This window comes from Herpailurus yagouaroundi, unplaced genomic scaffold (genome assembly GCF_014898765.1).
Source record: "Herpailurus yagouaroundi ecotype Mexico unplaced genomic scaffold, PumYag 160, whole genome shotgun sequence".
Lineage (NCBI taxonomy): Eukaryota > Metazoa > Chordata > Mammalia > Carnivora > Felidae > Herpailurus > Herpailurus yagouaroundi.
In genome coordinates this window covers 8333758-8350915 of record NW_024412401.1, presented here as the reverse complement: position 1 = coordinate 8350915, position 17158 = coordinate 8333758, and the positions used below count along the sequence as shown (strand labels likewise).

Sequence of the window (17158 nt, the reverse complement as noted above, 5' to 3'; positions counted from 1 at the left end):
TTTGAACCTTAAATTTACATTTAAGGCCATTATTTTATTTTATTTTTTATTAACACTTTTTTAATGTTTATTTTTGACAGAGAGCACGCGCAAGTAGGGGAGGGGCAGAGAGAGCGGGAGACACAGAATCCAAAGCAGGCTCTTGAGCTGTCAGCACAGAGCCAGATGTAGGGCTCAAACTCCTGGATGGTGAGATCATGACCAGAGCTAAAGTTGGAGGCTTAACTGGCTGAGCCACCCAGGCGCCCAAGGCCATTATTTTGAAAGCATAAATGTTGGTGAAATTTGTTTCTTTTACTTTCTTAATTATATTTGGTATTATAATGTTTGGGTATTTGTGAATCTTTTCATAGTTTTCTCAGAGTGAGTACTAACTGTATTTTTATGCTTGGTTCCCCCACCCTTTCTTTTCCTATTTTTTTTTCCACCCAGGCTTTTTTTTTTTTTTTTTTTTTTTTTAACATTTATTCATTTTTGAGAGGCAGAGAGAGACAGGGCACTAGTGGGGGAGGGGCAGAGAGAGGGAGACACAGAATATGAAGCAGGTTCCAGGCTCTGGACTGTCAGCACAGAGCCCAATGTGGGGCTTGAACTCGTGAACTGTGAAATCATGACCTGACCTGAAGTCAGACGCTTAACCCACTGAGCCACCCAGGGGCCCCCTTCTTTTCTTTTTTAAAATAAGAAATACAATAAAGGCTCTATACATTTCCTTTGTCTTTCTTTTCCTTTCTTTCTTTCTTTCTTTCTTTATCTCTCTCTCTCTCTCTCTCTCTCTCTCCCCCCCCTCTTTCTTTCTTCCTTCCTTTCTTTCTTTCTTTCTTTTCTTTCTTTTCTTTCTTCCCTGTTTATTTATTTTAAGAGACAGAGAATCCCAATGCAGGGCTCCATCTCACAAACCACAACATCATGGCCTGAGCGAGGATCAAGAAGCAGTCACTTAACTGAGTGAGCCACCCAGGTACCCCAAGGCTATACATTTTCCTCTTAGCATATGTTTTGTGATGCCTCTAGCTGTTTTTTAACTGTTTGTTTATTTTTGACAGAGAGAAAGAGAGAGAGAGAGAACTAGTGGAAGAGAGAGGGGGAGTCCGAGAATCCCAAGCAGGCTCCGTGCTGTCAGCACAGAACCTGATGTGGGGCTTGAACTCACAAACTGTGAGATTGTGACCTGAACCAAAATCAAGAGGCAGTCACTTAACTGACTGAGCCACCCAGGCATCCCACCCCTAGATTTTTTTATATGAAATGGCCTTTTCATTATTTTCTCCTGACTGATTTCTTTTAACCTTTATTTTCTAATTTTTTTTTTAACGTTTATTTATTTTTGGGACAGAGAGAGGCAGAGCATGAACGGGGAGGGGCAGAGAGAGAGGGAGACACAGAATCGGAAACAGGCTCCAGACTCTGAGCCATCAGCCCAGAGCCTGACGCGGGGCTCGAACTCCCGGACCGTGAGATCATGACCTGAGCTGAAGTCAGACGCTTAACTGACTGAGCCACCCAGGCGCCCCTTTTATTTTCTAATTTTATTAGAACTTCATTCAGTATAATCTATTCAGGCATTTTATTTTTTAATTTTTTTTTAAGTTTATTTATTCTGAAAGAGGGGGAGAGAGAGGGGAGGGACTTGTACTCCTGAACTGTGAGATCATGACCTGAGTCACAACCAAGAGTCAGAAGCTTAACTGACTTAGCCACCCAGGTGCCCTTATTTAAGCATTAAGAAAAAAAAAATTTTTTTTAATGTTTTTATTTATTTTTGAGACAGAGAGCATGAGCAGAGGAGGGGCAGAGAGAGGGGGAGACACAGAATCAGAAGCAGGCTCCAGGCTCTGAGCTGTCAGCACAGAGCCTGACGCGGGGCTCGAACTCACAGACCGTGAGATCATGACCTGAGCTGAAGTCGGACGCTTAACCGACTGAGCCACCCGGGCACCCAAGCATTTTAAAAAGATTATTTTAAAGTTCATTTTATGATACCTTTATGATTGATTTTTTCATTGTTTCATGGGCTCATTTAAAACTGTAGGGGGCGCCTGGGTGGCTCAGTCAGTCCAGCGTCCAACTTTGCCTCAAGCCATGATCTCAAGCCATGATCTCATGGTTCGTGGTTTTGAGCCCCACGTCAGGCTCGGTGCTGACAGCTCAGAGCCTGGAGCCTGCTTCAGACTCTGTGTCTCCCTCTCTCCCTCTTCCCCTCTCCCCACTCTTCTCTCTCTCTCTGCCTCTCAAAAATAAACATTAAAAAAATTAAAAAAAAAAACTATAAACTTTATGCATGAGATAAAAAGTTTTATATGTAATTATTAAATTTGTGGGTTGTTTTAGCCAACTTCGCTGTTTATTCTCATTTCATTAAATCTGCCCGTTTCTGACAAAGATGTATGGATTTCTCATTTCAATGAAATGTTTTTCAAGTTTCTCTTTTTTTTAATATGTATTTTTTAATGTTAATTTTTTTTTTTTTTTCCTGAGAGAGAGTGCAAACAGGGGAGGGACAGAAGGCGGGGGGCACAGAATCTGAAGCAGTCTTCTGGCCCTGAGCTGTCAGCACAGAGCCCTATGCGGGGCCTGAACCCATGAGCTGTGAGATCATGACCTGAGCTGAAGTTGAACTCTCAACTGACTTAGCCACCCAGGCACCCCTTCAAGTTTCTCTTAGATATTCAATACTTTTTGCTACATATCACCTCGCTTTCATTTTTTATTTTATTTATTTATTTTTTTTAAGTAGGCTCCACAGCCAGTGTGGAGCCCAACGTGAGACTTTAACTCATGAGCCTGAGATCAAGACCTGAACTGAGATCAAGAGTTGGATGCTTAACCAACTGACCCATCCAGGCGCCCCTAACAAAACTTAGCTTTTAAATTGTTTATGCTGTCTCGTCTTCTTAACCTTGAGGTCTGCACTGTGTAATATGAATGTGGCGCTCATGCTTTCTTTTCGGGTTAGTTAGCGGATAGTTCTTGGCCCGTTCCTTTTCATCTTAAACTTTTCTCCATTGTTAGATGTTGTGTTTCTTGTGACCAGTCTGTTTATGCCCACTTTTTACCCAGTCTGTCTTTTAGTGAGAGAATTCAGCTTCCCTCTTTTATTCTGTGAGTAATAGTGGATTTTATTACTTTTTGCCTTGTTCATTATTTATATTTGTGACTTTTTCCATTTTTCTGGATTTTGCTTTCATTTTCAAGTTGATATTCATTTCCCAGTTTCCCCCTGTTTATGTGGCAGTCCTGTACTTTTCCATTTCATTATTGGCCACCTTCCCTTTCAATGGTTTGTAATCCAATTTTTTTCCTGCTTTCCCATGTAAAAATGATACCAACATTTTCCCTCACCTCGACACTCCATCCTTCTCTAACTTTCCTACGTTTCTACAGAGAGAATTTAATTTTTCAGATCCAGAGTTTTGTTAGCCTTTTTTGGTGTGTGTTTCAGGAATTCACATGGAGCACTTCACTTCTATTACATATTCCAGATAGTTGATCATCCATTTAGATTTAATTCTGTGTAGAAGGCAAAGTACATTACACTTCTGTCTCCTCTCCACCTTCCCACACATAGCAGGTCTCGTTTCTAATTTAGTTACTGTTTGGTTAAAGTCCCTTCTCAAGTCCTTTCCTTAGATGGGGCAGTGGGTGATGTGCTCTTTGAATCCTTAAATTTCGGCAAACACTTCTTTCACACCGACCGTGTGTGTAGGATGTTTGGGTTGTGCTGCTTTTTCCCTCAGCAGTCTTCATTTTACTGTTTGTTCTTCCCAGTTCTACTGTCAGAAATGAAAAGTGCCATGTAATTTCATTCCTTTTTAGTTTTAAGTAATTATTCTTTCTGGCAACTTGTAAAGTTTTCTTTCTATTCTTAAAGTTGAGGAATTTTAGTGTGATATTCTTGAGTGTGTCTTTTTTCTCTTACTAGTCCTGCCGGGATCTTGAAGAGCCCTTTGAGGTCACAGTTCAGTCTTTCCTTTTCTTCCATATTCCTTTAACTATTGCCTGTCTCCCATCTCTTCCTTTTCCTCCTTTCAGAGACTCTTCCGGAACTTTTCCTGTGGTTGGTACATCACTTAGGGCTTCTCAATCTGTTCTTCAGGTTTCTTCTCTTTTCCATTAATGACTTACATCTCTTTGTATCCTTATGCTTTGAGATTTCTTCCAGTTGATCGTTCACGCCACCATTGAAGAGTCTGTCTTCTCCTTTATCTACTGAATTATTCAACTTGGAGGGTTTTGTTTTTAAAGTTTAGTTTAGATAATATTTTAAACCCATAGAAATTATTGTCCGTTCTCGGTATGCCTCTTCTGAAATAATCGTTCCATTTTTGACCTCAGTGTTTCATCTTTGTCCTTCAGAAGATCTGCTAGGTCTGTTCTCTAGGTCTGTTCTCTAGATCTGCTACGTCCTATTCTCGCCTACTGTAGATATGTTATTTATGTGTGCGTTGGGGTTCAGGTTATCAAGAGACCATATGTTTTTATAATCCTATAACTGATGAGGGGTAGGCATGTTGTACATTTCATGTGTATGCACCTGGACGACCCTGTGCCTGCCTTCTGGCCTCTTTGCATCTCCAGCCTCAGGAGTAGAGGGGACTCTCCCTCCTGTTGAGTGTCTCCTGAACACCTTTGGGGCAGAGGGGGTGGCTGGCAGTCCTTGTGCAGTTTTCTGTGGGAACTCTTCTGTGTCTTGCTTAGAGCCCAGAGCAGAGCAAGCCCCATATCAGTCCTCTTTCGAGATGCCCATAATCCCATGGCCACATTCTTCAGGCCCCATTCACTGCCAGCTGGTCCCCAGAGCTGACTGGTTCAAGAAGGCAAGTGGGTTGGATTTGAGATGAAAGTTGGAGGAGGTGAGTCAAATTTAAGGTCCCCTCTTTCCCCACAATCCTGGATTTTTATACTTGATTCATAGTTTCAGATGGTATTTCACTCCTGTGCCATATGTCGTGGGTTTTTAAAAAATTTTTTTCTTAAGTTATTTATTTTGAGAGAGACAGAGATAGCACAAGTGGGGGGAGGGGCAGAGAGAGAGAGAGAGAGAGAGAGAGAGAGAGAGAGAGAGAATGAGAATCCCAAACAGGTTCTGTACTGTCAGGTTTGATGTGAGGCTTGACCTCAGGAAACCACGAGATCGTGACCTGAGCCGAAACTGAGAGTCAGATGCTGAACTGACTGAGCCACCCAGGTGCCCCCCATTTGTCATGCTTTAGTGGCATTACAGAGAGATTTTTAGTTTGAAACCTACCTTTGAGTGTTTTACCTAGCTTTTCATATGCATAAACTCTTGGACTCTATTATAATTTCCAGGGAGTATCCTTTTCAGATGCACTGTGGACAAATCAACTTTTAAAGGAGAAATTTTTGCGTTGGGATAAATAAAACTCTTCTGAGGGAGTTTATTTGTCTGTATGCAAATTTCACCGAACAAAGATATGAATCTAAACATCTTGTGCAACGCGGAAGCCAGTCGAATTGGGACAGAGACCGAAAATAGGAGCATAGGTAAAAAGGAGAGACAGGAGCTGGAGAAAGAATCAACTTTGCATTATCAGTGGTACTAGGGAGAAGACGTGGTGATGATAACACAGCAATTGAAAGCCACATATAATCAGAAAACCTTATTTTGTCCAGTAGCTAATACCTTTTCTTAAGCTATCTACTAGAGTTGCTGACAAGTGTATTAGAAGAGATTATGTATTAAAAGGACCGATCCTGTTCCAGAAAATTAAAACAAGGAAGCATTCAGTAGAATCTGAGAGGCTGAAAAACAATATTGTACCCTATATTCATAGGTAGTAAAGTTAGTGCAAATATGTACATGTTTGTTTAGATAGTCATTTGCCTTAAATATTTGATATCTGAATTATGCACACTTATTCTCCCTAATATTGATATTCATTTTGTCCTAATGAACTTCAGGCAAAGAAAATTTGAATTATATGACATGTGTAAACCTCCCATTGAATGGTAATTAGTCTGTTCTGCTTAGTGGCACTTAAGGTTAATAGTTGAGTAAAAATTTTTAATTTTTTTTTTCAACGTTTATTTATTTTGGGGACAGAGAGAGACAGAGCATGAATGGGGGAGGGGCAGAGAGAGAGGGAGACACAGAATCGGAAACAGGCTCCAGGCTCTGAGCCATCAGCCCAGAGCCTGACGCGGGGCTCGAACTCACGGACCGCGAGATTGTGACCTGGCTGAAGTCGGACGCCCAACTGACTGCGCCACCCAGGTGCCCCAGAGTAAAAATTTTTAAAAAACAGTGACTTGATCTCCGATATGTGTGGGATAGATAGGCTGAGAATCAGTTCAAGCTTTTATTCTGTGTCAGTAACAATTCCTCACTTTGTATCTAAGCCTCGGTTTTACATTTATTGCATGTGTGACTAGAGAGTCAGGTGACAATACATCTGAACTTTGCCATTTATCACAGACCCAGGACAGAGAAAATGTAGTCTATATAATAGGAACCATTCTTTCACCTTTTTTTATATTTTCCAAATTTTTATTTATCTGGGGTGTTGTTATGGGCTCTTTTTCTTTTTACCTCTCAGTTGTCATAATTTAAAGGAAGCTTTTTGTAAAGGGGCAGGAGCGAGAGTAGCTTGCTTCTATGAAGATTTGTTGGGTTGGTGAAAAGCTGGGCATTAAATACCCAGGCCAGTGTGGGAGCAAAAAGTTATAAAATTTCTGGAGTTTTATACTTAAAATCACATGTATGTGATTACGAAAGGAGTCTAAACTTTCTGTGACACAAGAGTCTGTGTTCTATACCACTGTGTACTTTGCATTAAGAATTCTAGTTTGTCCCTCAAAAGGGTTTTAGAAATAAATCATGGAAGGAGCCCCGTAGAAGTTTTTTTTTTTTTTTTTAATACTGAAATTTACTATTTTTTAATGCTTAATATTAGAAAGTATGTTGGTAGGTAGGGGCACCTGGGTGGCTCAGTCTGTTAAGTGTCTGGCTTTGGCTTAAGTCATAATCTCATGGTTCATGAGTTCGAGCCCTGCATCGGCCTTTGTGCTGACAGCTTAGAGCCTGGAGCCTGCTTTGGATTCTGTGTCTCCCTCTCTCTCTGCCCCTCTCCTGCTTCTCTCTCTCTCTCTCTTTCAGAAATAAACAAACATTAAAAAAAAAAAAGAAAGTATGTTGGTAGGTAAAAAATCTGTGTGTTTTAAAAAGTCACATTTATAAACCTACGTATAATACTCCATAAAGGTTAAATATTGAGCAACAATGCTTGGGTGTTCTAGAGCCATAATTAGAATACTGGTTGCAAATTGCCAAAATTCAGTGAGTCAACAAACCAATTAAAAAAAAAAAAACTGAAGGATATTAGATTTCAAATGTTCTTCCTTAATTTAGTTTTCCCATTATACTTTATTTTAATTATTCATAGTATTGCTTAACATGCCAGGAAATGTCTTGTAATAGAATTTATAAAATAATGTAGTTTCAGTAACATGAATACTATCTTTAGCATTCTGCTTGTAAATCTCAGATAGAGATGTTTTGTAAGGAATCATCTAGTTTGATGCATAAAAGCACGTCTTTGCATAGTAACTTTATCCATTTTAGAACTTTGAGACCAAATGCTCACTTGAGAAAAATAAATGGAAATGATTGGTATATGTCATTTTGTTGTTGTTATTGTCGACAAATAAGGAAAAAATTGTAAGAAAAAAATATATAGTCCACTAACATAGAACAGTAATTTTTCATTTAAAGTATTTTTCCTCAAATTTTTATTTAAATTACAGTTCGTTAACATGCAATGTAATATTAGTTTCAGGTGTAGAATTTAGTGATTCATCGCTTCCATACAACACCTGGTGCTCCTCACAACAGGTGCCCTCCTTTTTTTAAAAAAAAAATTTGTTTTTAATCTTTTATTTATATTTGAGAGACAGAGACAGAGCATGAGTGGGTGAGAGGCAGAGAGAGGGGGAGACACAGAATCCAAAGCAGGCTCCAGGCTGTGAGCTGTCAGCACAGAGCCCGATGTGGGGCTCAAACTCCCGAAATATGAGATTATGACCTAAGCCAAAGTCGAACGTTTAACCGACTGAGCCACCCAGACTCCCCCGGGTGCCCTCCTTAATACCCCCCATCTACCTCCCTTCTGGTAACCATCAGTTTGTTCTTTATAGTTAAGAGTTTGTTTCTTGGTTTGTCTCTCTTCCCCCCCCCCGGCCGTGATATTCATTTGTTTTGTTTCTTAAATTCCACGTATGAGTGAAATCATACGATATTTGTCTTTCTCTGACTGACTTATTTTGTTTAGCGCTATACTCTCTAGCTCCGTCCTCATTGTCGCAAATGACAAGATTTCGTTCTTTTTTATGGCTGAGTAATATTCAATTGTGTGTGTATATATACACAGCACATCTTCTTTATCCATTCGTCAGCTGGTGAACATTGGGGCTCTTTCCATCATTTGGCTGTTGTTGATAATGCTGCTGTAAACATCGGAGTGCATGAGTCCCTTCGAATCTGTATTTTTATATCCTTTGGGCAAATACCTAGTAGTGCAATTGCTGGGTCATAGGGTAGTTCTATTTTTACTTTTTTGAGGAACCTCCATACTGTTTTCCACTGTGGCTGCACCAGTTTGCATTCCCACCAACAGTGCACGAGGGTTCTCCTTTCTCGACATCCTTGCCAACTTGTTGTTTCCTGTGCTATTAATTTTAGCCAGTCTGACAGGTGTGAGGTGATACCTCATTGTAGTTTTGATTTGCATTTCCCGGAAGATGAGTGGTGTTGACCATCTTTTCATGTGTCTACTGGCCATTTGTATGTCTGTTCATGTCTTCTACCTATTTTTTAACTGAATTATTTTTTTTTTTTTGTATGTTGAGTTTTATAAGTTCTTCATAGATTTTGGATACTAACCCTTAATCACATATGTCATTTGCAAATATCTTCTCCCATTTCACAGGTTACCTTTTAGTTTTGCTGATCATTTCCTTTATAGTGACTATTACTTGCTTTTTTTAAAAAATATTTTTATTAATGTTTATTTTTGAGAGACAGAGAGAGAGACAGTGAACAGGGGAGGGGGAGAGAGGGGGCTCAGGGAGAGAGAATCCCCAGCAGGCTCCACGCTGTCAGCACAGAGCCTGATGTGAGACTCAAACCCCTAAACCATGAGATTGTGACCTGAGCCGAAATCAAGAGTCAGAGGCTTAACCAACTCAGCCACCCAAGCACCCCAAGTATTACTTTATGATAGTTATTCATATACATGCTTTTCTCTTTTCTTCTTACGTAGACCCTATAGGTAGATTGACTGTTTTAGCGAAAAGCATAGCCCCTGCCCAACTGTCTTTTCAATTCCGCTAGATATTTAAGGGACACAGGATTGATGTACAGATCATTGACTTTGAGTGAGTTAGAGGTGCAGCAGAACGAGCAAGCCTTGAGATGTAAATTCCGGTTGAAAATTTGGACATGTATTTGCCATTAGTTCCATTAGAAGGTGGAAGTAAGCAAGAAAGAGCTTTTCTTTTATCGTATGGGTGTAGATTTTTACAAGTCCGGGATCTACTTCTGTGTCCTAGTCTTACTATTAATGGTAGAGGGTCACAAATGTGTTAAGTATGAATTTAAATTTTGTTCCTAAATAGAAAGGTTCTGTGTAGGCCATATATACTGAGGTACTTATATCAGTGAAAAAATAAGCAGCACATTTAAAATGGAATAGGCAGTCGTGAACTCTTTCCTCGTGATTGCACGATAGTAATTGGCTAAAGACTTTTCAGTCCATTTGATGACTATTTGGTGACATGTTTGTTCTGTTGGATTTCTCTTTGCTAGTGGATGGGAGACACTTTCTAATGAAATGACACTCCCATGAAATTTGGGCAGCAAAAAAAAAAAATTGCTTTTTATCTCAAATTGAGAATTCTATTCTTTCTTTTTTGGGTCTTGTGATTCTTGATATTAAAAAGCCATTTAAGATTTAATATTATCGGGCCTCACCATGCGACACTGGGCTGTTTTTCTGCCTTGTCCTCGATCTTTGCCTTAGCTGGATGCTGTTCCCCAAATACAATTTCATCCCTCCTTGTCGTGCTTCACTCTAGTCGCGGGTCTCCCAAGTCCTTTCTCATTTTTCCCTTCCTAGTAATGCCCTGCTTATCCTTGAGGATCTAATTCAGGCGTTACTTCTCTATAGATTTCTGAACGATTCTTCTCCCACACCCCCAACAGAACCAATGGCCGCCTTCCTTTTGTGGTCATAGCACATAGTTGGTGGCTCTTGGAACAACCATGACTCCTAGATACGTCGCAGTTCCTAAGAGTCGGGGCCATGTGCCATCCTTCCTTGTGTCTCCTAGAACAGGCGTTCCGCGAACATTTGTCCAACCGAAATGTTTAGAACGCCATGCTTCTCGTGATTAGGAGAGCAGCTGGCCTCGTTAAACCCCTTGATCACAGTGGCCCTCGTTCCCTGTGTTCCTCACACACCCTGTCCCCACCTGTTGCACTGTGCCGATTGGTGTCTAAGAAAATGCATTCGAGAGCGATCAAAGAAGGATCCTTGTATGTGGATGCAACGCGCGGGGGAGCCGGCTGGCGACTCCGCGTTGCTCCGGAGCTCTGAGTTGCGTTCTCTTCTCCCCTTTCTGCAGGACCCGAACAGGAGCATTCATACCAGCAGCAGCAGCAGCAGCAGCTGTAGCAGCAGCAGCAGCAGCAGCAGTAGCAGCAGCAGCAGCAGCTGTAGCAGCAGCAGCAGCAGCAGCAGCAGCAGCAGTAGCAGCAGCAGCAGCAGCAGCACCAGTTTTTCAAAGCCTCACAAGTTAATGAAGGAGCACAAGGAAAAACCTTCTAAAGACTCCAGAGAACATAAAAGTGCCTTCAAAGAACCTTCCAGGGATCACAACAAATCTTCCAAAGAATCCTCTAAGAAACCCAAAGAAAATAAACCACTGAAAGAAGAAAAAATAGTTCCTAAGATGGCCTTCAAGGAACCGAAACCCATGTCAAAAGAGCCAAAACCAGACAGTAACTTACTCACGATCACCAGTGGGCAGCAAGACAAGAAGGCTCCTAGTAAAAGGCCCCCCATTGCAGATTCCGAAGAACTCTCAGCCAAAAAAAGGAAAAAGAGTAGCTCAGAGGCTTTATTTAAAAGTTTTTCCAGCGCGCCACCGCTGATACTCACTTGTTCTGCTGACAAAAAACAGATAAAAGATAAATCTCATGTCAAGATGGGAAAGGTCAAAATCGAAAGTGAGACATCAGAGAAGAAGAAATCAACTCTGCCACCGTTTGATGATATCGTGGATCCCAACGATTCCGACGTGGAGGAGAACATGTCCTCCAAATCTGACGTGAGTAGTCGTGTTGGTTTTCCTCCTTTCCCATGTTAGCCTTCAGATCTTATTTCAGATGTCTGTAGGAGAAAGGATGAGGGAAGAAACTGACAGCCGAACCGTGAAATGGTAGCATGGATGGGCCTAGAGATGAATTTCCTTAACTAATGGAAAGAAGGAAATGAAATCATTAAAGAATCGGCAGACATTTGGACTGTGATGGAAATTGTTAAAGGAAAGATACGTTCCGTAGTGTAATAATGGGCTGTGTTGAATAGCAGCAGGAAAATTGAGATGCTCCTTGGCACTTAGTTACTGTGCTTTTCCATGATTGCTGATTTAGGAAAGTGAGAAGAATGCGATAAAACTTGAATATATGAGAAAATAAATTTAAAAGACAAATTTAGAAAATATTGGGGTGCAGCTATAACGTTGATCTTTTTGATCAATGCTATGAAGTAATTTGTTTACCGAGATGAGAAGCTGGTGTAGTATTTTTAAGAGGTTTTCTGGAGGCAAAATTGATATAATGATATACCGTATAGATTTAAAATGTATAACTTGGTAAAATTTGACACATATTTGTACTTGTGAAAGCCGGTGGTGGTATTTTGAAAAAGAACCACTTAATTTTTTTTTTTTTTCTTCCTTTGGGGCCATGGTCGGGGTATGTGATCTTTGTTTTTGCTGATGGGTGGGATTAACTTTTGTGGATGCCTAAAAGACCATCTGACCATTTCACGTCCCTCCAAAATGTTACCTGATGTTGAGATTTAAACTTACAATTGCAGATTTCTCAGAGTTGGAAGGGGGGTTCACGCTATCTATTCTAACTTCTCGCCAGTATAAGAAATCTTATGCTTCCAGTGACAGAACTATTAGTATTTGAAATAATATTCCATTCCAGTTCTAGAGAATGAACGTTATTTACTTTGAAGTCAAATTCCCTTTTTTTTTAAAAACAATCTTTAGCCTTTTAAAGTTACTTATTAGTCCTGACCAGTCCAAATAATCTCCTTACTTTGGCTTGTCAGTATTTCTAGACAATGGTCAAGGAAGATGTCTGGCTAAAAATTGCTGGCAATTTGAGACTATTTCTCTTTCTGTCCCACGGGTTCACCATACACATGTTCCTAATTCGAGTGCTGGCAGAGGTGGAGGGACTTCGTAACAGATTCTGTCTTCTGCATTTGCGCTGGGTAGAAGGGCAGCCGGGGTGACAACGTGGAGTCACAACCGATCTCCTGTTGTCCAGAGACTACTTCCTTCCCCACTACCCTCCATAGCTAATCTTGAAATTGTAATAGAAGATCAAATTAGGAGCACAGTAGCATATAAAATACAAGAGATTGGGGTAATTTGTTCCAGTGTTTGGTAAATGTTTTATAGCAATAGTTTATTGAACCAATGAGAACTAATGGGTTTGTGCCAACACGTCAAGCATTTATTTTTCCTCTTGTGCTTTTTACTTAGGGTCTTCTTTTTTTTTGTTTTTTTTAAAGCTTATTCATTTATTTTGAAAGAGAGACAGCACGAGCGGGGGAGGGGCAGAAAGAGAGGGAGAGTGAGAGAATCCCAAGCAGGCTCCGAGCTGCCAGTGCAGAGCCTAGATGCAGGGCTTGAACCCATGAAACTGTGAGATCGTGACCTGAGCTAAAACCAAAAGTCCAGCACTCAACCGACTGAGTCACCCAGGCGGACTTAGGCTCCTCTTAATACAAAACTTGTTCTCAATTAGGTGTTACTTGGAAAGTTTTTTTGTATGTTTGACTTTTATCTCAAATCACCCTAAGATGTCCATTGATCCTCTTGGGGTGTGATTAGTCTATCAAGATTGTCAGGTTTAGCCACTTAGTCTTTCTGTATTCTGACGTGTTGTGACTCTTCTCGAACGGAGGTTTTCCAGTTGTGGCTTAGGATTCAGTGGTGAGCCACGAAACCATTTTAGCATGTCGTCACCAGTGTTTACAAAAAATCAGAATACGTTGTAATCAGCATGGGTGAGTAGTGGTTTGTAAAAATTCTATTTCATAGGCTGTGTGTGTTTCTTATAGTAGGTTATGGTCAGAAAGGCATCTTTCTTGAACGTTAGCTGATTAAACGACATTCCTAAAGCAAACCTCTTTCTACATGAAATTGTCCCAGATGATCATCGTCCTTAGATAACTCTGTGCATTTTTGTTTTTATTTGTCTCTTGCTCCCTCCCTTTTCTATATGATTTATAAGATATGACTTTTCTTTTCATAAACTTCATGTTCAACTTGGTGTATTAATCCTAAACCATAATTTGAAAAGTCTTTTGGAGTAAAGAGTTAGAATCTTAATTCCTTACAGTAGGGAGCAAATTTTCACAACAATTCATGACATAGGAGAATCACATATCCAGTAATTGTTATAGGAGTTTTTGTAACGGGTTCTGCACATCATTATAGAGAAAGTCTCTAAAGGCTTTTGGATATTATTTGGGTATAAAACCCAACAGATACCCTTTCTTTATCAGTTTTCTGGTAGTAGTGCTTTTATTGTTGCTGTTGTTGGTTTGATTCTCTAAATGCAGGTGGTGGAGCCGAAGAAAATTGATGAAAGTCGTCCCAAATAAGCCATGACTCAAAAGACCTTTCTGTGAACAAAGAAGATAAGGGAAGGGTGGTGGAGGGAGGGAGGGGAAGGGAGGTGCTAAAGTTCCCTGTATGCAATAATAGAGATCACCTTTGTCTGGCCTTCTTCCTACCTGGTGTTCCCACTGTGGGCAAGACAGAAGGAATGGGAGACAATTGTAATGGAGAGCAGTGAGGAGCCCAGATTTTCCCTTGGCCAGTAACAGATTTGATAGCTTGGGACAGGCCCAACTTCAGTGGGCATACTGTAATATCCTGGTGGTGAGTATGTCTGTATCTGAGTAAGTGTGGTAAGATGAGCTGATCTCTCTAACATCCTTTCCAGCTTTATTATTTGAATATGAACCAGATTTGTGTTCATTTATGGCAGATAGGGTCGTGGGTAATTTTAGGCACAATGGGCAGAGATCATGGTCTTTGAAACAGAAGAAAGAGACAAAAAGAAATTGGAAGAGTATGAAGAATTAGGAAGGGCTGGAAAGAAAAGATTATTTACCTGGTAAGCTTGTAAACATCTTACCTGGGTACAGGTTAGTTACAGTAAAAGGAAGAACTTAAAAAGTTTTTTTTAAATATTTTATTTATTTTTGAGAAAGAGGGAGACAGAGTGTGGGCAGGGGAATGGCAGGGAGAGAAGAGACACAGAATCTGAAGCAGGCTCTAGGCTCTGAGCTGTCAGCACAGAGCCCAATGTAGGGCTCAAACCCATGAACTGTGAGATCATGACCTGGGCCAAAGTCACATGCTTAACTGACTGAGCCACCAAGGCGCCCCTAAAAGGAAGAACTTTTTAAAGAAGCTTTTCCATAACTAAGTTAGATTCAGGTTTTATATAAAAATAAAATCAGTGCTATTACTGATTACTGGAAGCTTACTTAGATTGTTGATTCATATGGTTCCTCTTGGTTAAGATTTTTATATACTTCGCATAGAAAAGTAGAAGTACATCCATGCTTTGTATTCCTACGTGTCGTTTTTGAAGGATCACTTATTTGTTAATAAGCGGTTAGGCAGGCCAGGTAGGTAGGTAGTCAAGTAAGCAAATAATTAGGAGTTTGTAGTGTGGTGACAGACAGGCTGTGGTTTGAAGCCCAGCTCCTCCCGTGATCTTAAGCAAATGTTTTAACCTTCTGTATTTTAGTTAATTCTCTTGTAAGGTGGAGATCGTGATAGTATTTACTATGTAGGATTATTGTGAAAACGGTAAAGCACCTATGAGCACATTAACCAAAAGATGCTAGTTAACTATGGTATGTGTGATGTAGCTTCTGGCAACCTTTATAACATACAGCTTTGAAAGAGATTTTTTGATATTCAGAAATACTGTAGAACTCTAGTGTCCTTGTTCAAGAGTTGGTTTATATGTTTTAAAGGGGCAAAAATACTAGGTCACGTTGCTCTGAAATTTGTTTTGAGAAGGTATATGTCCTTGATATTGGTACGCATTTGTTACACGGTGACTGGAAAATTAGAGGGCTTTAAATCAAAGCTTTAAATCAAAAGTCAAGCCAAAAAGTGTCCCAGGATCTTTGAGCTTTTTACTTCAAATAGGTAAAGGACAAGGACATACCTAGCACTGTATTAGGTAGGCTCTTGCTTGTTTGTTTTATTGCTGCTACTATTTTTTTTTTTAATTTTTTTTTTCAACGTTTATTTATTTTTGGGACAGAGAGAGACAGAGCATGAATGGGGGAGGGGCAGAGAGAGAGGGAGACACAGAATCGGAAACAGGCTCCAGGCTCTGAGCCATCAGCCCAGAGCCTGACGCGGGGCTTGAACTCACGGACCGCGAGATCGTGACCTGGCTGAAGTCGGACGCTCAACCGACTGCGCCACCCAGGCGCCCCAATTGCTGCTACTATTAAAGGAAGACGTCCTAAGAAATGACTTCTCTGTGGATTGTTATTGATGTTACATAGAGTCATTTTTAAATACATTTTTCAATTCCTGAAATGTTTGTTCTTTTCTAAAGAAATTTAATATGGTCACATGAAAATCCATTGGTGATTTTTCCCGACAGAATTAAAGAGTTGCAGGGAGACAGAGGGAGTGGTTTATAGCGGGTGAGCATTTAGCAAATACAGGAAACATGGTAAGAACGTGTTTTTGCTATATACATAAATGTTAGCATTAAGAATATTTTACCTTCAAGGACCTCCGTATTTCCCGTTAGAGTAAGGCTACTCTTGGTTTAGGAAATTATCACCTTGTGGTCATGATGGTCATTTATGGAAAGTAACCTTCCTAGTGATTGACATGTGCTAGCAGCTAGAAGGGTGAAGGTCTGTATCCTTGTCAACTTAAAGTTTATAATTGTGGTTTACATGAACTTGTTTACACTTTAATTGACAATTAAAAAGAGCCCAACTATCTATCACGCCTCCTGTATTCCCCTAGGTTTTGTGTTTCATTTAATTCAGCTTCCGAAGAGAAATCTATTGGGTTGATCATGTTTTGTGATATGGGGAAGTTTGGTATTCATAGCAGAGAAGAAGGGAGACAGAGTAAAATAAAACTGAAATAAGTATTTATAATCAGATGTGGTTTTGGTAGTAATTTCCTTATCATTGCCGTTGCTTTTGCCTTGCTCTGTAGAGATTTAATTGTGATTTAAAAGTGCAGACGTGAAGAGTTTTCACTGTCTTTACTTGAAAATGGGCAGGGTGCATTTGGGTAAAATGTTACACACTTCAACCTGCCATGTGAGGAATGAGATTATAATCCTGTCCTTTGATACTTTGGTTTTACCAACGTTGTTTTCTTGGTTAAAATCTTCTTGAGGGAAAGGGATGAAATCTCTTCTAATAGTAGCATTTTACCAGTGGTGGTTCAGATACAGGATAAAGAATTCAAACCACCTTAGCAGAAATTTCTTTTGAAAAGAAAAAAAGGAAGAAGGAAAAAGAAACTTCCCCTCTTTTGTTGTGCCTATTTCCTCCCACCCCACCCTGTTCCTTGCCCTGCTTAAACTGTCTGGAGCTGGCAGTAAACGTCCTGTTGTTGAAGCATTGGCCTTAGGTTTTTATGTGATGGAAGGTTGTGGCAGTCAGAGAAGAAGGTCTTTATTGTGTTTTCAAAGTGGCTTTTTAATGACTTGTAATTCCAGCACATGCAAGAGCTGTAAAGTCTGTAAGCATAGTGAGTGAGCAGCTGGAGAGGCCATTCATTAAGGGCAGCCCTGCCTCTGGGGGGGGGGGGGGGGGGGGGGGGG

At 40.3% G+C, this 17158-nt stretch overlaps 1 protein-coding gene across 2 annotated transcripts in view; it reads left to right on the top strand.

Moving 5' to 3' along the window:
* The window catches only part of MLLT3 (MLLT3 super elongation complex subunit), a 292829-nt gene that overhangs the window by 202114 nt on the left and 73557 nt on the right, over window positions 1-17158 (top strand). For both annotated transcript variants that reach the window (XM_040481363.1, XM_040481364.1), the window contains exon 5: window positions 10642-11346. In XM_040481363.1, coding sequence (XP_040337297.1) covers window positions 10642-11346 — 705 coding nt within the window. The remainder of the gene's footprint in view (window positions 1-10641; window positions 11347-17158) is intronic.